We start from the raw sequence: 22,495 nt of genomic DNA on the forward strand, positions 1-22,495 counted from the left end.
GCATTATAACTCTACGATGTAAAATAAATAAAAATATGGATACTGCTGTCATAATTCCCAGATGGTCCAGATTTTGCTGTGGGCCCGCAGAGCATCCGAAATTTTAGCCTTTTAGCCCCAGCGCCGGAAATCGATGGACTCTCCGCATCGACATCCTTCCCTCCTTCTTTCTTTTCGTTCCTCCTAACCAACCCAGATCAATATGCAATAATCCCCTTGCGTCATTGGTATGGACCTGAAAAATCTCTCCAGCAATTGGAAGAAGCTCCAGGAGACGCTGAAAAAGGACTCCGTCTCGTCCCCCGCCAAGCGCAAGACATTGGACCGCGACGTCCAATATGGTATGGTGAAAAAGCAGAAAACCGAAGCAGTAGATGGGAAAAAGAAGTTTGAAGCGACTCGCATATCAAAACGGAGGAAAAGAATGGCCCACGGGGATGAAAATGGTGTGCAAGAGACCGGCGTAAAATCCGTGTCGCGGACAGATTCCACTGCTGCGGACTCGAAGATTGCTAAAGTTAATGAAGGCCGTTCACCGACGTAAGTTCAGCCTTTTTCTACAGAACGCTCGGCTGCATTGAGTTGGATCTAACCTGACCGCCTCAGCGCCGAAATAGGGAAATATGTCGCGATGGACTGCGAAATGGTGGGAGTTGGCCCCAATCCTGACAATGACTCCGCTCTGGCCCGCGTCAGTATTGTCAACTACAACGGCGACCAGGTCTACGACTCCTACGTACGGCCGAAGGAGATGGTCACGGATTGGCGCACACATGTAAGCGGTATCGCTCCGAAACATATGGCAGAAGCCCGTTCCCTCGAGCAGGTTCAGAAAGAGGTTGCAAGCATCCTGGATGGACGAATACTTGTGGGACATGCAGTGAGCAATGATTTCTACGCCCTGCTTCTGAGCCACCCCAAGCGTGACGTCAGAGACACAAGCAAGCATCCCCCATATCGGAAGGTCGCTGGAGGAGGTTCACCGCGCTTGAAGATGTTGGCCTCGGAGTTTCTGGGTCTAGATATCCAAGCAGGTGCACATTCTAGTGTGGAGGATGCCAGGGCTACGATGCTTTTGTATCGACGGGACAAAGATGAATTTGAGCGGGAGCATTTGAAGAAGTGGCCGGTGCGGGTTGTGGCAGAGAAAGGGGATGGGGAGGATAAGAAGAAGAAGAAGAAGAAGAAGAAGACGCGTAAGAGGTGAAAATTGTTCGTTATGTCTTGATATACCCCCAATTCATGCATGAAGTTGGAAAGTGTCTGCTCTCCTTCGAATATAGAACATAGACAATGAGATAGAGACTTCAGGATCCTTTTCAATCCGAATCATCGTGCATATGCAATACTATTTTCCCGATCGTGAGAGAAATAAGTGAATTGATCAATACTACCTGACAACTTCTCTCAGACGAAGAGTGGAATGGGCAATTTCCCGTTGAGCGTTAATTCCACTTAACGCGGTTGGCGCGTCGCGTCTCCCTCCGTCCCAGATTTAGACATCTCTCACTCAGTGACAAAACACATGAACTTCTTTATTTTGATGCACTTTACTCCACGGTTTACGAATAACTCTCCACTCCAAAGATTACCTCATTAAATCCTAAATATGTTTGCCATTCAATCTCCACAGCAATCCTCCAGATCTGAAACAGAAAAGACAACAGATAACTGCACACCCAACATTCTACCCTGTCGCATTCATCATGATGGCCCTACCGGCTCGATCAGCCGTTATTGGACTCCCGTGTCTGACGAAAATGGTAGGCGTTACAGCGGCCCATTTTCTAAGGGGCGCATACTGACAAGCACAGATAAAAACACACAAACTGCCTTCTTCCGTGGCCGCAGACTCCGGGGGCGACGTGTTGCCATCCCAGAAGGATACCAAGGTGAGACGATCCTGCCAGGGTATACAAATGTCATACAGCCATGGCTAACTTGCTAATTAGGAATCGTAGCCATGCCCACAGAGCGTCTTCTACCGTCAACTCAGAATAAGAGTGCGAATGAAGAAGTTGAACAGGATGACCCGGTCAAGGTCCTGGAGAAGCAGGCTACGTTCGATGAGATTGTAGTATGGGGGCATGAAGCCGTACCTGCATCCGACGACACTTTCGTCAAAGGAGTGGAGGAGTGGGCGAAGATGGCTAAGGTGGTAGGTGGATATCTCGCGATTGATCTACCTATTGTTTTATTTCATACGCTGATGATGGGTTAGATGCATTCACTGCCTAGCAATGAGAGAGCATCCCAGTGAACAATGCTTGTCGGGTGACCATGACCGTCCCTATGACAACGACCGGTTATTGATGAGATGTCATTTCGATTCTGAGCCCCCTTACTAGGATTCGAATTCTATCAAGATGTGATAAGCCCTAGCTAGGGGATATCGTCTGGCCGATCCAATGGTCAGGCCAGCCTCCTTGGCCTGCCTGCAGAGGCTACCGGATGAGGTAGCAATATGAGCCAAGGGCAGATCCAGCATGAACCCTGGGCTAACCTGTAGATCTCAGCGAATCAACAATGCTATTGTTGTGAATATTTAAGCCCATGGGACATATCAATGGACTCTGGGACTACAGTCCCTCCTTATATGATAGCTAGGGACTATACATCAAACTAGGTTACAACCATAAATCTGACGAAACAATTTTATTACTCACATTGTGCATACTATTCATACTTGTTGAATTGTTGAACTTCAAATTGTCATACAAATTACTGTAGGCAAGCAAATTTAATAAATAAGAATGTATTCGACTGATATGGTTAGGAAATGTAACTGAAACAAAATGTTCCAACTACAATACTACCTCGGGGTTCTTATCCGCCTCGTCCAACAGCTCCTGCACATTCCGGAAGTTAATATCCTTGAAATATTTCCCTCTCTGCGCCTCGACCTTAACTGTATCAAAGTTCGCAGCATTGCTCACCGAGAAAATGCTATACTCGGCATAAAATCGAGCCTCGTCGGTGGTTGCTTCACAAACCGCAGTGATTAGCTGCGTCAAACTGATATACTGAACCTCAAACTGAATATGCGGGTATTTCACCCGCACTTGCTCCGCCACCTGTCGCCAAGTTGTTTTCTCACCAGAGACATACGTAAAAGGCTCCCAGCTGCCAGCTGGAGCCTGTAGCAGGGCGACAATAGCCCTAGTCATATCCCTAGCGGCTGTGATCGTGACCAGTTCCTTCCCAGACCCTGGAATCACCATTCTCTTCTCAGCAAGGTTAACAGGGAAGGCGTCTCCAATATCCTTGAGATAGCGGTTTTTCAACGGTACAATATAATCAACCAACCAGCCGCAGCATAGTAGAGTCCATTCCAGGATGTTCTGCTCACGGAGCATTTGCCGGATGGGCTCGTGGTTGGCGAGATAAAAGCCCGGTTGATCAGGATAATCTTGCACGTCACCGCCATATTCGGACGGGATGAAGCGTCTGCATTTCGGACTCTGCTGGCATGCGGTCACGAGGTTCTTGTGGGCATCGGCGAAGGCCATTGTGTAATCGAGGATGGTAGATACCAAAGCGACGGTGTCGTCACCCAGGGCTGCTACCAGGGAGGGTACAGACGTGAAATCCACAACCTTCTGGGTGACACCCGGTATATCAAACTCCGGCTTCGTGCGGCGGCATAGAATCACCACTGGAAGGCCTGCCCGACACAGTTCTTCCGAGAGGTAACGGGCGACGTCGCCTGAACCGGCAATGGCAATACTCATATTTGATGATTATCAGGGTATAGAGGGAAATGGTAAATGAGAAAGACGCTATAGCGTGATAACAACCCTGTCATGATAGTTTTATACTTGACAGTTACAATGCTTCTCTACAGGTCAACAAGACAGCTAGATGCTAGATTGATAATCAGCCGCTTGGAGTTAGTAATTCACTGGTCCATAAAAACGTAACTAATCGAAGAAGGTAGAAGCCATCTCTCGTATTCGGTGTCCGCGGGCTCTTCGTTATTCCTATCAACCGTTCTGTAGAAGGTCTCTAGCTAACGAGAATCAGCATGGAGTGAAGGCCTTCTAACTTCCTAATTTAATCGATTCCAGGTTTTTATAGGAATTGCCTTTCTACCATATGGCTATTCTCAGTTGTATGGGTTTGTATACACATGTCATCAACATAACCAGGAGGGTGGTTTTACAGGTATACTCTTTTCAAATATAGACTTGGACAAAGCCGATTCAATCTATTATTCCTCGCATTTCCAGAAAAGATGAAGTTATTCCCAAATATTTGGGATAAATCCCTTCTTTACTTTGTTGATATTATCTATAGAATAAAATACTCACTAACCATATTATAGAATAGCTCCGTCTTGGTATTACCGTTCGTAAACTAACCTGTAGGCTCACTTGATAAGCCCTGACCGCCAGGATTCTGCCATCTGCTGGTCAACAGTTCTGATTTCTCGAGATTAGGCTCGAATACATCCCTTCCTTACAGCCAATTCGACAAGCTGGCCCATCATGCAGGCTACCGATGGTAAAGTTGCCCCAGAGGCACTAATTCCAAAGTTCAAAATTAGCCGATTACTCAAGCAAGGTGCGTACCATGTACCGTCCCCCATGGATTCCGTCAACATACCATACGTGGATAACAAAGTACACAGTAAGAACATACACTGATCAGCTTCCCTCCCAGATCAGAATGGCCGCCGCATCGCCCTCCTAGGATCCATCGAAGGAAAGCCAGGAATCCTCACTGCCGAACGAGCCGCCTTTGCTACTGAATCCGTCGAGGTCCTGAAAGCGTTCCACGCAGCCATTACCCAAGTCAGCAACCTAGGCGACAACGACATCTACCGCTGGTACATGGCTTCCTCCGGTAATGGATCAAAGGGATCTCAATCCGCCGATCTCAAGCTCAATCTCATCTGGCCCTGCACGGAACAGCATATCAAAAAGTACTCGGACCAGGTTCTCCGCATGGTGACTGAGACTCCGGAGATCTACCGCGAGTATATCCGGCCGTACATGAGCACCAAACGCGAGGAAGGAAGACTGAACTGGGTGTTCAATATCCTGGAAGGACGTACAGAGCAGGAGGATGTTATCCTGCGGGATTCTGGCCACGGACCTGAAGATGGGTTCTTGATGCTTCCGGATTTAAATTGGGATCGTACAACTATGGGGTCCTTGCACCTGCTGGCTTTGGTGCAGCGGCGTGATATTTGGAGTCTGCGCGATTTGAAAAAGAAACATATTCCGTGGTTGCGGTACCTGCGGCAGAGATTACTGGAGGGAACAGTGAAGATGTATCCGGCTTTGGGGCCGGATCAGCTGAAGCTTTATGTGCACTGTAGGTTGTCCATGCTGTGTTGTTGATTTCATTCTTGAGACTGATGTGGGAATGATCTCGCAGATCAACCGACGTATTATCATTTCCATATCCACGTTGTCAATGTCATGCTGGAAGCCGGGTGTACGCAAGCGACGGGGAAGGCGTTTGGACTGGAGAACATCATTTCCCAGCTGGAAATGATATCCGGTGATGATGAGGCCAGTATGGCGGATGTCAGTTTAACATACTTCCTTGGGGAGGCCAGTGAGCTTTGGAGCAATATCTACGAGCCAATTAAGCGAGGGGAGAAGCCCACTTAGAAGCTTGGTTTTATATTAGATAGAGCATGCTAGACCAGATATCCATGATAATGATAGAACGAAGCTGATGACCATGCAATGGACTGTTATTATTGCTTTCAGTTATTGATCCTGCCCACATCCACTAGTCCCGAGGCGGAGAGGCAAGAAATCCACCCCGAACCCCTCATCCTTCTTTCCTCTCACCCTTTCACCCTCTCTTGTATCTATCCTCCATAACACCCGTCAAGCTCTTGATCCCATCCTCTTGCAAGATGGCCGACCAAGTAGATGTTCCAACCCCAAACAAGGCCTTCGTGCCACTAGGTAAACCAGTTCACCACAACCCCAACTTAACCCGGAGAGACCGAGCCAACTAACCCGATCCAAATAGAAAACAACCCTGAAGTGATGTCCCATCTAATCCACCAGCTCGGACTGCCTCCCTCTATCGGATTCACAGACGTCTACTCCATCGACGAGCCAGATCTCCTCGCCTTTGTGCCACGACCCTCCTACGCTCTCCTCCTCGTCTTCCCTGTCTCATCCACTTACGAAGCCTCCCGCGTCTCTGAAGATACCCATCGCTCTGAATACGCTAGTTCCGGGGCCTCGGAGCCCGTCATGTGGTTTAAGCAGACTATCCGCAACGCGTGCGGTCTCATCGGTTTGCTACATGCTGTCTCCAACGGTGAGGCGAGAAAACATATCCTCCCGGGGTCGGACCTGGAGACTCTGCTTCGGGATGCGGAGCCGAGAGATCCCATAGCGAGAGCCGATCTGCTATATGAGAGTAAGGCGTTGGAAAGCGCACATGCCGATGCTGCGAAGTTGGGTGACACCGCAGCGCCTCAGGCAGAAGATAACGTTGACTTGCATTTTGTGGCGTTTGTGAAGGGACAGGATGGACGGTTGTGGGAGTTGGATGGACGTAGGAAAGGTCCTCTGGAGCGCGGACAGCTGGCTGATGATGAAGATGCCTTGAGTGAGAAGGCGCTACACCTGGGCGTGCGTCGGTTCTTGGGCGTTGAAGCTGCGGGGGGTAATCCGGACTTGAGGTTTAGTCTTGTCAGCCTGGGTCCGGTTTTTGATTAAACTGTCCTTGTGTATTCTTCTCTCGCCACTTAGCTGGGTTTTCAATATGTATAAAGTTGGGCGTTCGGCGTCACTCGGGTGGTTAGATAGATAATTTGCATGACCCAGAAGGGTTAGAAAGGCTTTCCTGCGAGTTATCGTGGATTATTGATGAGCTTCCACCATACCCTCAGATTTATAACCATATACAGATATAGAGAGTCCAACTCAAGCAACGGACTCGTCCACCCACCACTCTCGGGCATTGAACTTCAGCACCTCATCCCCGCAAGCCCACCAACCAGCCGTCAGATTGCGCGCAAACACCTCCAAAGCAGTATACGGAATCCCAGAGCTACCGCCGTAGAACACTCTCTCAAAGATCTCCCTCAAGTTCGGCTTCCGGGAATGAACATCCGGAACGGCAGCGATGGTCCTTCTAACAGGGGAACAGCGATTTCCATCACTGGGGTTGATCCTCTCCCCAATGATTAGAATCTCGTATGGTTTCCGCCAGAGACCGTCCACCGGGGTGATTGGTTCACCCGAAGTAGTAGTTTTAATCCATACCCATTCCTCATAGAAGGAGAGACCAGCTCCCTCCAGGGCGTCATAGGCGGTTTTCCGTGATTTAGAAGAATTGGTGGTCCAAATCGCCACAATAGATCTTGCTGTTCTGTCGGTTTTGGGATTCACGGTGTGGTGGTTCTGCAGATGAATTGAAATAATATCCTGGAGATGTCGAGTGAGGCTGCTACCTTCAAAGTATGACTGGGTACGGTAATGTCCACTACGACGAACAGACCGGTTGTTCCATGGAGGGTCAAGAAGAATCAGATCAAATTTCCGGTCTCGAGACAAGCCGGGAATAGGATCCGATGGAGGGTCTTGAGGTGATTGCGCTATTGGCAATTTACAGAATAAAAAGTTGGATAGCGGAGGCACGGTGAACATGTGATGATGCTGGCTTTCAGCTTCAATTGTATCGGACACGTTCTCTGTGCCTTCAGCGCAGCAGATTCTCAGACCCACCATTTCAGGCGAGGTGTTTCGAACCACGACCCAACGCAGCTCATCGATGGACGCGAACATATTCATCCCCGACGAAGATAGAATCAAGGGAGGATGTGAACCACCATCTGAATTTTCCCGTACATCCTGATCTGGAGTGGGAATCCTTTCAGCAAAGTGACAGTCGTCAGGAGAACACGCCATCATCATAGAACTACTTTGACCACGTCTCCTTTTCCCCAGATGTGTTGCACCAAGAGGGCTATCTTTAACGACTTTCCGTGCAAGACACCAGTCAAATCGACCTTGAACTCCCTGTCTGATCTCTTCCAGTCCAGTTCGCACCAAAGGTTCGATGACTTCGGCATGGAAGACCCGCTCGGGGCCTGAGATTCTTTCTAGAACCTTTGCCCGTGCGACATCTGTCTTGGGTTCTGCAGAACAGACGTATGGTTCTGTTAGGGGGGAGGACGAGAAAATGTGTCTCTTCTTGGATTCAGATCTTTTTTTAACATCTGGTGGAGAGTATTGCTGTCGTGGTTGGATCTCCTGTGCGAGGGAAATTGACAAAGGGATGTCAATTAAAAATACCGTGTCGCTGGGGTTGTGATAGAGGATTGCAGATTGAGACATGTCGATTTGAATGGATGTCAGGAACGGACGAATGCTTTCTTTGCGTTGAGACGGGAGATTCGGCAGATTAGTTCGACCGCACTACAACAGGCAAAAAACAGATACACCTAAGGAACTGACTGACGGGCATACAAAGAGTACGAAGTACAAAGAAACTAAGCTTTTAAGAATAAAGGTAGTTGATTTATTCCTCCCTTTCCATTTCCCTTATTCTATCCAAGCATGGATCATAGCGCCAGAAGTCATCGCAGGAGACAAGAACGACCTCGTGGGGTTGTCCAAGGAAATTCGTCACATAGTAAGTAGTAATAGAAGTTCTAACCTCACATGAATGGCCTTTAAACATATGGGATACATGAAGCTCAACAAGCAAAACTAGTAACAATTGTCAATAAGAATTTTTTCTTGAATCCAACGGAGCCATCACAGTCATGGGCTTAAATCCTCCGGAACGCTTATTGACGAAATGAAACACCCCCATAATGCTCTTGTGAATAAACAAAACAACACTTTTTCCTCGGTTCATTCCTTTACCCTTTTCCAAGACGATCCAGCGTCGTTCTAGGTGCTGATAAGGGTTATTTCAGGCACGCCTCCATACCGTTGTTTCCTGAATCAATAGAGAAATGGGGAGAGAACAACAAAAAAAGAATAGAATAAGAGGAGAAGAAAAGGGCAAAAAGAAAGAAGAAAAAAAGACTTTATACATAAAGGGCAAGTCAAACGTGAATGGGGTTTTCGCCCATTCGCCTCACCGCTAAAGCCCCATTAGCTTCCTCAATGAACCAACACCTCAAGTATAGGCGGGATGGCTTGCACGTCCACGCCGTCCCCCAGCCGGCTGACCTGGGGCTGGCTGGGCCTGGTAACTGAACTGGGGGGGATACTGATACATTTGGGCTGTTCCCATGACTGGACTAAACTGCTGAGGAGCATACCCAGGCTGATTCAGCATGGAGCCCGGAGCACCCGACAAAGGAGCTCCTGGGGCTTGCACCCCGCGAAGGCTATCCACCGCGGGCGAACCAGCAGAGTATCCAAAGCCGGTGCTACCCAATGCCGGGTACAGGCCACCAGGCGAGACTCCCCTGGGCTGCGAAGCCAAAAAAGTCGGGTACTGCATTTGTGGCTGAGTCAATGGCATCAGCGGATCTTGGCCAAAGCCGGCCCCGTTTATGCCGCCAATCCCATTCAAGGAGTTAATAGCGCCGGCAGATCCAAGGCTATTCACTCCATCCGCTGCATAGGGATCAAACGGTGAAGTCGGCTGTTCCGACACCATGGGCCTAGCACTGTCCAAATTCTGCGCGAGTATGCTTGGGGCGAAATGTCCATTGTACTGCCTCTCCATGGCGGGTTGCTGAGAATAGTTGGAGGCTGTCTGCCGTGAGGTGGGACGGTGTTGCTTCTCCGAGTTGGTTCCATGGTCACGTCCATGATGATTGTCTCGAGCGCCTCCGCGAGACGATAGCCCAACTTCGTCCATCAAACGTTTGTAACCTTGGTTGGGAGTGGCCTTCAATTTGGTAAGAACCTTCGATATGATTTTGACAACCTCTGCGCGCATTGACTCGTCGAAGAATGGTGTGGTCAAGACTTTAAAGATCAGAGTTGCTCCAGATGTTTGGTCACTTAGTATCTTCTCCAATACCTCATCACCCGGGCTGAAGAACAGAGCCTTCAATACAACTTCGCGGGCATCAGGCTCGTTACGCTGATTGATGACCTTCAGTACGGTCAAATAGGCAACCTTATGAGTGCAGAGATGCACCAAATGAGGTACCAGCCTTGGCGCAAGAACAGTTCGACGGTGTGGGAAAGTGCATGTGTCCAAAAACCAAGTTAGTAGCAAGGCGCCATTAGCATTTGTCGCGAGCTGCACACTGTGAAGGGCAATAGCAGCTGCAAGCATGCGCTGCTGGTCTTTAGTAGAATGGTGGCTCTCCAAGCAAGCCCTCATTGCTCGAGCCCCAAACCGTCCTTGAGAAACCTCCCACATTCTACTTAACATGGTCTCGAAAATAAAGTCATTGAATGCAGGACCAAACCGCAGGCAGCACTGCAAAACGTAATTTCCGTACTGGTCAAGAAATAGGGGAACGGTATATGGCCTAAGAGCATCAATGATCATCTTCTTCTGTGTTGGTGTCTGAGCAACATCAATTATCTTTTGAGCGGCCCAAGTGCCATTTTTATGAACGCCGATCTCAGCAAGATGAGGTGCAATGGGCACGAGCATCTGCTCCTTCGTTGGCTCTGAGCAATACTCGAAGAGCTTCTGGACAACAGTGTTGCCTAGGTAGTCCGAAGAGAGTTCTGCAATTTCAGGAAGCATTGCGATTGCCGTCTCCTCGATTTCCTGAATTGAACATGCCCCATTATCGATTCTTTTCCGAATATCGCGGAGACGCGGAGCATCAAACATTCTGCTCTGGCTGGGCTCTGGGATCGGAGGGATTTCATCTTCAAAGGCCTGGAATGCAATGGCTTGCTGAATACTAGCATTGATATTCAACGAATCTTCGTCGGTAGCACCAAATTCCTTGACAATCTGAGCCATCTCCGGCTGGAGCTCCGAGAGGGGAGAAATTTGAGGAACGCTGGCCCCGTCCTCAGATCTTTCCATCCCATCGATGGCAGTCAACTTGGTGTTAGGGTCTGGGGAAGGACAAGACTGGAGACCATTTGCCCCTGGGTTACCGGACGCAGAGGTACCAGGAACTTTCGCGTACCCAATCCGAACCGGACCTGCACCTGGGAAAATTTCGGTACCGTTGAGCATCGACTTTGCCTGGATAGCACTTTCAATGCGCTCGAAATTGACAAACCCGCAGTTCTTGTGAGTCAACACACGAGTGGACTCAATCTTACCATACCGGCTGAAGATAGCTGCCAATGAAGTAATAGTAGTAGAAACTGGGATACTTCCGATCCACAATGCGCGTGTCGGTCCATCCTGATTGTTCTCATCGCTAACATCCGCACCTGGCCGCATTCCTAGGTCTGAAACACCACCTCCACCAAGGGAAATCATTTGTATGCCTGTCGAAAGGTCCTCGTATTCGCCACTTTCTGCGATATTCAGATCCGCAGCACTGAAGCTGTTCTCAAGGCGCGAAGGGGTAGCAAGATAGTTCCGAATCGATGATCGCTGAGGCGGTGCCTCCAAAATACCAGCTGTCCTAGCCCGAGGCCGATTGACAGACGCGTGGTTCGCAAATGCCTGAACGGCTAGATTGTGCTGATGAATCTGCGCCTGGGTAGCAGCAAGCTGAGCTGCTGCTGCTGCTGCGGACGGCGTGACAGTGCCAGAGGGAGCTTGCGAGTAGCGGCTTTCATATTCGAGTTCCTCGTCATCTGCGTACTTCTCTTTAGCATTCACCGAATACGATCGAATTCTATTATTTTTATTTATCATCGCTAGTTCTGCAAGTAACGGCGGTAATGTGGATGCTTGTTGCTGCTGTTGTTGTTGCTGCTGCTGCTGGTGCTGGAGAAGAACATCCATCGACGGTCGCACAAGATTGGCACGTGCTTGTTGCGGGGTCTCGGCAAGGCCCAGATAGTCCAAAGTCTTCACATCTGTATCCGCAAGACCGTCTCTAGAAAAGGAAGAGTGGCTTGGAGAAGCGGGTCCTTCAGAAGATCGAATGCTTGTGAGGGTTGTTGCTCGGTCGCGGCCAGTGGCCGCCCAGCTCGTGGAGAATAAGGACGGCCCGAATGGGCTAGCAGATCCCAAATAATTAGTCCTTTGTGGCATGGAGCCAGCTCGAAGACGTGATAAAGATCCCGTGCCCCGTGGGCCAGCTGTGGCTGCATTTGTTACCACCGTGTCAACTCCAGATACGCCGGAAGGACGAAAAGGGCTAGTAGATGGTGTGGATCGCGAGGTTTGGGGTATGAAGGATTGCTGAAGGTTCGCCTCATTGAGCGCACCAACAGGCGAAAACCTGGATGGGACAGTACCAGCTCTAGCTCTGCGGGCAGGGCTGTTAATTCCACCGCCCGAAGTCGGCACCAGATCGGGAAACCCTTCTTGACTTGGAGATTCAGGAATGTTTTCACGTAGCGGGGTGGAATGGCCACTAGTGGGAGGGCCCCAGATGCTTGGGGAAACACCTTCTTCTGCTTGGATCTCTCGCGCCCTAGTATAGTGTTTCAAACATCAGTCACCGTCCAATTAAAATAAGAGCTGCGTCAGTGACATGTCCCTTACCTCTTCGAGTATAAGCGAGCACCAAGGTCATGAGAAGGGGAGCCAGCCCCTAGCCTTGCGCTTCCAATTGACCCTGCGGCGCCATTTAGTCCGGTTGAAGACCCAAAAGAGGACTTCACAGCAGACGAAGACAAATCGCTGGGGGAACTGCGCCCCGTAGACGTCCCAGACATTGACTGAGTCGTCGGGATATAATTGAGGTTCATATGACCCTCAGGTCTTGACACTGGCAGCATTATAGATTATATCCTTTTGCCTTCGAGTAGGCAACCCCCTTTTTCCCAGATATAATTTCACACGAACGACGTAAGACTGAAATGGTCGGTCTAAGACAGATAAAGACTCCAGCTCAGTCGGGGGGTCCGATTCGAGGGGTTCATACGTTAATCGTCCAACCCTTTGAAAAGAAAACTGTCTTCTGCCGCTATCAGCAGCCAGCTAATATCGCACACAACCCGACAATTCACTAATTGATATGTGGGGATGGAGGTGATGTCCTAATCCACGAAGATGTGGAAGGTGTTTGTGGCGGGGCCAAACAGAGACTCCAAAGGAATACGTAAGCTCGAACGGAGCCCCAGGCTTGAGCCAGTATAGACAGCTCTCTGAACGCCGGGAGTAATTATATTGTACTTTGTATTGACGACTGCAACTGGGAGGGAATGATGATCGTGATCAGTGCCCAGATTCAACCGCCACGATCCACCGGAATAATATCTTAATACCAAGATTAAATCACGTAAGTCAGAGAGATCCGACCGAAAGGACTGTAAAGACACGAGCGAGTCGTCTTAAATGAAGAGATCGAGCCACTAGGAGAGAGGGGGGGTGGAAGAGACAATAACTAATCGACACGGATCCGAAAGGGTGGTGGACTCGAGGTGGCTGGAAATTAGCTGCGCAGACTCCGAGTAATAAAAAGATACACAGGCGGGAAAGGAAGAAAAAATAAAATAAAGACCGAAGACAAGGGCGTCACTAAAAGGTGAGGGAGGAGAAAGATATTCTAATTGGAATTAGAAAAAAGAGTATAAAAATAGAAAAAGGTAAGAGAACAGATTGTTGAAATCGGGGTTGAGAGTGAAGACAGAGGGGAGGAAAAGAAGATAAAAGGAGGAGGCCGACTGTGATGGAAATGGAGTGATGGCAGAGAAAGAAGAGAGAGCTCAAAGTTGGTCGGATGCCGGGGGAAGGAAGAACAGTCAGCACGTTGCTGGTTGGTAGCCGCTGCCAGGCACATACTGCCGGGTACTGTTCATGTACTAGGACCAGCCAGCGCCGCGTAGTGGCGCCCTCCACCTGGGCACTCAATACCTCCGGCAGACAACATGGGCAGACAGAACATAAGGACAGTAATCACGAGGGCTGTCATTAGGATTATAATAATTATTAATATTACTAGGCATTACGACTGTTTTTCCTAGGATCCTACTAAGGACATGGAAATATAGGGACTGTTTTGTTTTGCTTTGTCTCCGATGCTTCGGATTGATTAGTGACAACGACAGTGCTTACCATCTCTTAGGAAGTCAGGTTGCTTGGTTGAAATAGCTCCTTTCTTTTCGGTTCCTGTCAGATTCAAATTGAAAGAAAGTCTACCAGACCCAACATGTCATGCTTGTTTCCGGAGCAGATCCGTTCCAACAAGACGTGATCAAGAGATCGGGTCCGATGGATCCGGAACTTTCTCGTTTAACACTTTATTCGTCCATGAATGAGTTTCTGAATTTCTGGAAGTTGTGTCAGACCCTAGGTACTTTAGTTACCTCCTTTCTTCCCCAGATGTATTTATTACACGAAAAAGAAAAGCGCAAAAGAAATGTAAAACCCAGGGTGTAGACCCTTCAGTCCCTTGCTCTATCCTACATCATGAGATTGGACAACCTTCATCTTCTGCTCCAGGTCATTTCATTCGGTTCCCGGATGCGTACACCAATAAATGGCATGCGACTGATACCAAAAGCTGAAACAAGAGAGATTAGTGGGATGATTGACAATTCGAAACGACCTAACCCCCGCATTCCAGCGGTCCGTCATGCGTTTTGACTTTGACATGATTGCAATGATGGTAATTCTATCCTTAAACTACGTAACTAGGAGGAGTCACAAAACTTGGTATTTTGATCTCCAGGTACATCAACAAGAACAGAGGGTCGGGGCCAATCTTCTGTACAAAGTAGCAAAGGCACAAAACATCTAATAGATAATAAATAAAGTTGGCAGATGCTCAGTTCCCCTGGGAGATATTACGAAAACTGACGCAAGGGATAAGGTCCTTTTCTCAAAGTTTTGGGCCTACCCAGTCAGACAAATCACCTCCTTGGGCCTCAATTTGGTGCATAAAAAATATTCCTATGTCTTTGTGATTGGCTTTAGCTCAATATATCAAAGACGTTCCCCTGTCTGTGGCTAACTAAGCAGAGATTACTTGCATATGACAGAGGCAGGTACAGGCAGTATTTTGACATATCTTTTCAGTATAGCCGATTTCTGCAAGCATCATAAAGTAAATTAGTGGTGGTTGATGACCTCATGTGTCACACGCACATGGTAAAAAGCATCCTGTAATTGTTAAAAAAGACTGCTATTATACTCAGCTAGCTTCAAGGAAACACTACAATGTGTTGTTTGGTCATGACTTATGCTTTATACTTGATACATTAGTTTTTTTTTTTAAAAAAAAAAAAAAAGAAAATATAAAAAAAGAAATAAAGAAAAAGACAAAGAAAAGAGCAAAATAAAGACTCAAAAAATATGATAATATATATGGTAAATATTTCTTTTAATCAGCAGAAGTCAATGTTAGTATCGCTTTCTTGTCACTCTTGTTCGGCATGTTTGATAAAATCTAAAAGCCTTTGTGCTACAATGTCAGGTATCTCACAATCTTTTAATGCACCCCCTTGGACATTACTTGCCAGATTCTGCGCCAGCCGAGTCATATTTGCTCCAGCGAAAAGTGATCCTCCCAGAGCTAACACCAGCAGTTCAATGGGCTTCTTCACAAATTCAATATTCTGTTTCGCAGTGTTACCGACAGCGCAGTAGAATTCAAAGCCACGGCTCATTACTCCTGGGCGCGCATAACTCTGAATATAGGGCTGCAGTCTTCCCTGAGGGAATTTTCCGGGTGCAAAGCTTTCAGGTTAAAAAACTAAGTGAGCAGCTCGCGTTCTCGGGGCTCCGTAAGGAGTTCGGGGAGTTCTAGAAGCTCGTTGAAAGAAAGCTGCCAAAGATGCAAGTTTTTCGTGTGGTAGTGGACACTGTAGAGAAGATGCGAGGCTTGCGCCGCTGCGTCCAGAATACTGAGACTTTTGACCCTTGAAGGGAACTGCGCGACCCATGGGTAGACGATATATCCTCCGACATCGTGGCCAACCAGACATCGTTTTTAAATGTCGTCTTGTAGATATTCTGCCAGCATCTTGCTGATAGTCATGGTGTCGCAACTATTTGCTAACGGTTGCGATTCACCGAGTGCTGGCGGATCCAAAGCAAAAAATCAATAATGCTTAGAAAGTGGTTCAAAGATGTCACTATATGCTTCAACTGCCTGAGGTCATCCTGGAACAAGCACTAATGGTAAACCTTGCCCTAAAATAGCATGGATGCCCTGAGGAGATAGCTATCTAGATGCCAAGGTGCATTAACACTGTGATAGTATTTGATGATCCGAGCTTTTGTTATGATCCAGAAGGAAGGTACAAAGATAAATGCTTCCTTTGGCAGTACATATTAGTCCTCATGTTCAAAATGTTGGTATTTATATTCACAATGGTGGCCTATAGTACCGAATTTAACAGTCATAACATTAGTAGACTAGATAGAGAGATGGAGATAGTCCTTCAATCCATATTACATACATAGCCTCACCTTCGGTCTTGACTAGTAGCAATAAACCCGAGAAAGAAGATCGAGACCAACATTTCCTCTTATTCCAGATATTGAGTCCCAACCAACGACGCACCATAGTCTATATCGACGTAAATTGACTCACATCACAACAAACCCACGTACCAACAGACATAGATAGTAAGTTGTTAGTCCTTACATTTCCTCATTCCAATTTTACTCAATGGCTGTATTTCCTTAGCAATATACATTTTATTAATAATTTGACCACAGGGTGGTTATTCCAGCGTTTCCGATTAGCAATAAAACATAGTGCTGTGATCACACTAGTCTTTTAAAATAACAATATAGAACCCAAAAGAAAGTTCGGGTATATCTGACCCTCACTATCTGTTATAGATGATTGTGGCCCCCTAAGCGTTCCAGGAATTGATGGTGAAGAGCCCATATATGACATTTTGGACAGCAATGAAGTTGTCAAAATGTGCATGTAGACGGCATATAAATCAGGAAAGATTTAGATGAGGACAGATACAAAAACAGATAGGATAACTTCTGACAAGAAACAAACCTGTCCTATCTGGTTAAACCCACAATTATAAAGATGAAATAAATACTCTGCTACCTAGAGTCAATGGACAGGTAAACAAGGTTGTTGGTGCCTGAGGCCTTAATATCTACCTGGCCACCGAATTCTGCCAAGATTTTCCGCACCAGACCAGAGTCGCAGCGGTCGATCCTCGCATGATTTGTCGCAGTTCTTTCTTTTATTTTCTTCTTTTCTCTATATATCTTATTTCCCTTCTATTTATCCCCAGAGTATATATTTTACCCTTACTCGTACTCCCTAGTGATCCAACATATCTATCGGTTGTCACAACCCGAGACCAAACTCACGTTCTCACCCGATTTGTACCGTTTCTTTCGCTTGTGAGCTCGCAATCGGCTCCTAATAGATAGCTTATGTCGACACGGATTCCCGCGTCAGGGTGATATTCTATATTTACGCGTATCATGGCGGATGATAGTGAAGTCCAGTACTCTGCAGAAGATGAAGCTCCCGTGGAGTCGCTTATCAAGGGACGCGCCAAACGAAGTACAGCCGGCCGTCTTATGTCCTCCCTTCTCGATGCCGAAGCAGACGATGACCTCGCCCTTTTATTCGAAGAAGTAGACGATGATAACGAATTCGATGTGGGTGCAGATCAAGAATGGGGGGAGGAGGAGGATATGGGACTAGATTCTTCATCGGATGATGACGACGACCAAGGCCCAAATGCGCGGGACGATTATGAAGGGGAGAAACAAATTGAAAAGGAAGAAAAGGCTGAAAAGAGAAAACGACGGGCTCAGCAGGACCTCCGCATCAAGATTGCAAGCAAAAAGGTCAAAATTGATCCCACCGCTGTTCCAGCTGTAACTGCTTCTCGACCGAAAAAGAAATCGGAACGGATCTCATGGATTCCTACGCCTGAGGATGGCCCTACACGGTCGTCTTCCCGCCGGCAGACGATGCAGAACAAAGAACTCACACATGCCCGGCTCAAGGATAGCGAAGAGAAGCGGGTTCGGCTAATCGCCACCATGGAGGAGGCTGCCAAACGGAAAGCGCAGTTCAAGCCAAAAGAGATGACGCAAGCTGAGCGACTCGCAGAGGCCGAGCGAGTCGAAACGCTCAACAGCAAAAGTCTCAATCGATGGGAGGAGATGGAGAAGAGGAAAGCAGAAGAAAGGCGCGCTAAGATCGAAGCCCTTCAGAACCGTCGCCTTGAAGGGCCCGTCATGTCTTATTGGAGTGGCGTTGCTACTTGGATTAATGGTCGCTTAATGCGCCTTGGCAAAGTCGATGTCACACCCAAACTAGAGAAAGAAGATAGTGGTCGCAGGAAAAGCAAGAAGTTGGAAAAGGAAGAGAAAAATGTGACAGAGCAAAAATCTATCGAGAAATCCGTTACGGCTGGGTCTGCCACGTCGCAAACTGCCCCTCCCACGAGCTCGGGGCCTCTTGCAAATCCGGCACCACCTGCTGAAGAGGGACCTGCGAAGCAAAATCAGGATAGTTCCGAAAGTCAACAAGCCGACAGTACCCATGCAAAGGAGGGTGGCGAAAGTGCAGGTGATATTACTACCATGTACCCCACTACTCCTGCTCCGTCAGTCGCTCCAGGCCACTCTTCTACCCCTGCAGCAAATGATGCCCCAGCTGCCGACACGAGTCAAGAGATCCGGGCGCCAAAAATCGCGATAGAGCAGCAAAAAGAGACTACCCCACCTAAAGCAACTGCTGAAAGCTCGAGCAATGAGAAGGAAGTAACAATCGACGTAAGTGGAAAAACAGAGGAGCCAACAAAAGAACTAGTCCGAGAGCCAACACAGGCACCAAACAAGACTGTGCCTAATTCTGAGAAGTTGGACATCCCAGAAGTGCCGCCTGCAGAAGGAAAGATGGATGATGTATCAAATGGATTGATCCCAGAGCCTTCTGTATCAGTTGACGCTACCTCTGAAGACGTTACCGCGTCTCAAGTTGTTTCTCCTGCTGCTGCTGCTCCGGATACCATGCCGGCTACTGCACAACCTAACCAAGAAGGAAAATCGTCTTCTCCTACACAGAAAAAACAGGAGTCACCTACGATACACGTAGACCCATCGACAGCCGCAAATGTGGATGCGCCAGAGCTGGAAACCCCTCAGCCTCCACCGGTCATCGAGCACATGGGACGAAACCTAACGGTACTGGAGAATTTCGATGACAAAACTGCTCAGAGTCGTGAATTTAGTATCTATTTCAACGCAAAGAAGCCCCCTCGGCTTACCAGTAAGTGAAAGCCCACTCTTCAGTTACCCCCTCGGGAGCAAACATACCTTTGACTCTTATTCCACCTCCTTTAACGCTGCTTCATATAGAGATATCCTCGTCACTCTGTGTTATCACATCCCTTCCATCACGGTACCGAGACCCCGAAACTTCTCTGCCATTCGCCAACGCTTATGCATATCATGAAATTCGACATACCGTTGCCCAAAAGTACGCTTGGAGCCCTATGCTCGGATGCTATGTGGGACCTACTGGGGTCGCGGCGCGTGGAGTCCCGGAACGGTTTCTAGGTGGTCCGCAGGCTAGGGCTGAGACCGAGGATGGAGAGAAGAAAGTAAGCTATCACGACAGTGAATCTACTGGGGCAGAAACGGATAAGGAAGGTAAGACAAAATCTTCTGGTGGTGCTTCCAACACGCTCACGCCGGCGCCTCCTGCGACACCAACAGCTGTCGTAGACGATGCAGGTGATCCAATGGAAGTCGACAATCCCTGAGCACAGGCAGTCTAGACAAAGCTGTGGGTGGTTGTAGGAAAGGATTGCATCTAGTCATGTACCATATCGTTGTCTATGATACCCAATAGAAATTTTTTGTTTGTTTGCTATTGGAGTGCACAGGGCTGAGGATCTTGCCATTTGGATATGGGGTGGTCATTTCAAGGAGCTTGGGCCGCTTGTATGCCCCGACTAATAAATTCCAGTCTTTGGTGGCGACAAGGAGCCTAACCACCGACATTCTATAACCAATCCATTATTTTCCTTGCAGACAGCAGACCTACTCCGTCCGACGCCCGTTCCACAACGCGCTCCGCGTAGGGATGTTCCTGCAGCTGCCACCTAGTGGGATTTGACCATCCAATTCGCTCAGACAGTGGATTGGAGCCCATTTGTCTGCATCATCATCGTCACTAACTCACCTTCCAAGCTGCGTCATTATTATCCAATAGCTAGCTACATAGTACTCTGCTGTTGCCTCCGGATCCAGTCTGTAGATGTCTTAACGTTTCACCTGAGGTCGTCAACTCCGTACTGACGGAGGGAATTGTAAATTCGGCGTCAGGACAAGGTTCAACCTTGAATTTTTTTTTTTTTTTTTTTACCCGGGAGGATTCGATGGCGGTGGCTATTGCCTTGAACACGGAAGGTGACGGGAGCCCTGTCTAGTGGTGGAACGGAACGTGGAACATAGCACAACAAAGTTTAAGTTGTTTTAAAGGAAAAAATAATAATAATAAAATTTGGAAGTCGGTTCAACTTCGAAGAGGGGTTGCGTTGGCATAAATTATGGTTATGGTACCTATCTATTGAATTTATATCTAGTATGAATCACTGAGGAGGATAGAACAAGAGCATCCACGCAGAGGAGCCAATACAGATATCCCAGTAAGGCAATGCAACATGTGTACGTAGGTCTCAAGACGGTCTATAAACCCTCATAGGATTATGACGTAATGTAATGTGGTGAGAAGGCTGCTTTTGCTTTTTTGTCTTCTCTCGTGTCTCCAGCTCGTTTACCCCTCTCTGCTATCCAGTGATAACATGGCTTACACTTCTGCCAGGTCAGCATCATTCCCTGGGTACCTGCAAGCCCTGCAATCATCCCGATGCATGATAGCATTGCGTTGGAAGTCTTAGGTGCAGTAGAGTGAGACTTGCACGGTCCTCCGATGGATCCATGTTATGCTGAAACTGGTGTATGAAGGACCACAGGAAACCCGACGGAAGAAAACAATAACGGGGCTCGGATTCACAGGGCAAATCTTATTTGAAATCTACTTGAAATCAAAGGAAAGGAGGACCTTGGGACGCCATTCATCGAAGAGGAAGTGGTTCCACACATGAATCTAGGACTTATCATATTACTGCAGTAATAGACGATTGTTCTATGCACATCTTAACCCCACCATTGTTGCCCCTCTCTCGGGTGATCGATGGCACTGAATTGGGCTTCCCTGTCGTTAGCGATAACAATGATAATGTTGACGCTACCTGTGAGGGTTCTTTCCGGTGGAAATGCGTGCAATTGTTTCCCTTCCCATAGTAATCCATCCAGTTGGATTGGCTTCCCCAACAGTCCAGACCAGCCAGAATATGTCCCGAGGTAGGTACCTTGGTACTGCGCGTCCATTCGCCGCCTTGGTCTGTTTTGAGCGCCGGGTTTATTTACCACAAATTTAACGGAGGCGTTCATGGCGTCATACTCGAACCACTGAGGATTTTTCTTGTTGACGGTCGACCAGGGTTGATGGTCAATAGTTGAGATAATATCATATCGAAGCTGGCACTATCATTGGATCTGAAGACTGTGGATCCTACCGCACGGATTCTAAGGAAACTGCAGAACACCCACATGGATACATGTGCGTCACATAGTGGTCGTTTCCTTGCCTTTCTGTTGGTGGGTTACAATCTAGGCAATACTGTCTAGACTCTAGCCTCAAGATTCATGGGAGGACGAGGGTGGAGCTCCCGAGGAATTCTCGAGCTGACGATGACTACTCCTCCTCGCACGATATTCTAAATGGATGCCCGACTGGCTGAGCCCCGCGTTCGAGATTCAACAGAAGCCAAGACGACATGTCATCCCAGGCCGCAATCTGATTGGAGTCCACTCGTCACATTTTCATTCGGTGGCCCGATAAGCGTGGTTCGGTCGGTTATGGGAAAATAGGAATCGGAAACAAAGGTCGGAGAGGAAAGGAAGGGAGCATTAGGCCTGGGAACAATGTGTATAAGAATCAGTTAACGTTCTCTACCAGGCTAACTGCCCTCTTGGTGCCCAGTCTCCACCAGAACCAGAACCCAGACATAGAGACATCTCACTAAATATAGAATGAATGATGAAAGGATGAGAGTGATGAATGCCCATTGATTATTCTTAGGTCATCTGACCGTGGTGAGGTAAGCAGACCCTCTTTCCAGGTTGAATTCTTGTTACATAAAATGGGAGGATTGCGTGTGCTGCTTGCTAGCTAGCCTTAGGCACCAGCACAGTCTAGACCGTCGCCTTCCTGCTCGGGGTTGACGTGCTCAGGGTCACCCCAACAATCAGCCCTGAAAGTTCAGGCCAGCTAACAGTTGTCCATCATGCTTTCTTCATTCAGGTCGAACTCTCTGGTTCCAGGATCTCTGCTGGAGTTTTCCAGTCTAATTTTCCAATTCTCCTGCTCTTCCTCGGGTGTCTCAGAGGGTGCATATATATTTAACCACCTCGTCACCTCCATTTATCCGCATTGGGATTAAATCGGTTTGGACCAATTCTATTCTTATACATTGCATACCCCATTGTC

General features: G+C 47.9%; 8 protein-coding genes across 8 annotated transcripts; 5 read left to right on the plus strand and 3 right to left on the minus strand.

Moving 5' to 3' along the window:
* Nucleotides 1-229: 229 nt before the first annotated feature.
* Nucleotides 230-1,207, plus strand: rex4 (putative 3'-5' exonuclease; the record flags this gene model as incomplete). Its single annotated transcript, XM_033567316.1, has 2 exons — nt 230-540; nt 607-1,207. 2 exons carry the CDS (start codon nt 230-232, stop codon nt 1,205-1,207), a joined length of 912 nt encoding a protein of 303 aa, XP_033429311.1.
* A 502-nt stretch (nt 1,208-1,709) lies between these two features.
* Nucleotides 1,710-2,260, plus strand: ATNIH1004_002630 (uncharacterized protein; the record flags this gene model as incomplete). The annotated part of the gene is made up of 4 exons (XM_033567317.1): nt 1,710-1,763; nt 1,815-1,911; nt 1,962-2,158; nt 2,222-2,260. The coding sequence occupies 4 exons, from the start codon at nt 1,710-1,712 to the stop codon at nt 2,258-2,260; spliced, it is 387 nt and encodes a 128-aa protein (XP_033429312.1).
* A 544-nt stretch (nt 2,261-2,804) lies between these two features.
* Nucleotides 2,805-3,731, minus strand: ATNIH1004_002631 (uncharacterized protein; the record flags this gene model as incomplete). Its single annotated transcript, XM_033567318.1, has 1 exon — nt 2,805-3,731. One exon carries the CDS (start codon nt 3,729-3,731, stop codon nt 2,805-2,807), a length of 927 nt encoding a protein of 308 aa, XP_033429313.1.
* A 756-nt stretch (nt 3,732-4,487) lies between these two features.
* Nucleotides 4,488-5,621, plus strand: ATNIH1004_002632 (putative mRNA decapping hydrolase; the record flags this gene model as incomplete). The annotated part of the gene is made up of 3 exons (XM_033567319.1): nt 4,488-4,563; nt 4,663-5,319; nt 5,383-5,621. The coding sequence occupies 3 exons, from the start codon at nt 4,488-4,490 to the stop codon at nt 5,619-5,621; spliced, it is 972 nt and encodes a 323-aa protein (XP_033429314.1).
* Nucleotides 5,622-5,875: 254 nt separating this feature from the next.
* YUH1 (ubiquitin carboxyl-terminal hydrolase) lies at nt 5,876-6,695 on the plus strand (the record flags this gene model as incomplete). Its single annotated transcript, XM_033567320.1, has 2 exons — nt 5,876-5,927; nt 5,995-6,695. The coding sequence occupies 2 exons, from the start codon at nt 5,876-5,878 to the stop codon at nt 6,693-6,695; spliced, it is 753 nt and encodes a 250-aa protein (XP_033429315.1).
* Nucleotides 6,696-6,902: 207 nt separating this feature from the next.
* Nucleotides 6,903-12,707, minus strand: ATNIH1004_002634 (putative RNA binding protein Jsn1; the record flags this gene model as incomplete). The annotated part of the gene is made up of 3 exons (XM_033567321.1): nt 6,903-8,119; nt 9,165-12,463; nt 12,535-12,707. 3 exons carry the CDS (start codon nt 12,705-12,707, stop codon nt 6,903-6,905), a joined length of 4,689 nt encoding a protein of 1,562 aa, XP_033429316.1.
* A 2,675-nt stretch (nt 12,708-15,382) lies between these two features.
* On the minus strand, nt 15,383-15,602 carry ATNIH1004_002635 (uncharacterized protein; the record flags this gene model as incomplete). The annotated part of the gene is made up of 2 exons (XM_033567322.1): nt 15,383-15,390; nt 15,449-15,602. 2 exons carry the CDS (start codon nt 15,600-15,602, stop codon nt 15,383-15,385), a joined length of 162 nt encoding a protein of 53 aa, XP_033429317.1.
* A 1,798-nt stretch (nt 15,603-17,400) lies between these two features.
* ATNIH1004_002636 (putative signal transducer) lies at nt 17,401-19,700 on the plus strand (the record flags this gene model as incomplete). The annotated part of the gene is made up of 2 exons (XM_033567323.1): nt 17,401-19,204; nt 19,294-19,700. 2 exons carry the CDS (start codon nt 17,401-17,403, stop codon nt 19,698-19,700), a joined length of 2,211 nt encoding a protein of 736 aa, XP_033429318.1.
* Nucleotides 19,701-22,495: the final 2,795 nt, after the last annotated feature.

This window comes from Aspergillus tanneri, assembly GCF_003426965.1.
Source record: "Aspergillus tanneri strain NIH1004 chromosome Unknown AapTan_1_pilon_pilon_pilon, whole genome shotgun sequence".
NCBI classification, from domain to species: Eukaryota; Fungi; Ascomycota; class Eurotiomycetes; order Eurotiales; family Aspergillaceae; genus Aspergillus; species Aspergillus tanneri.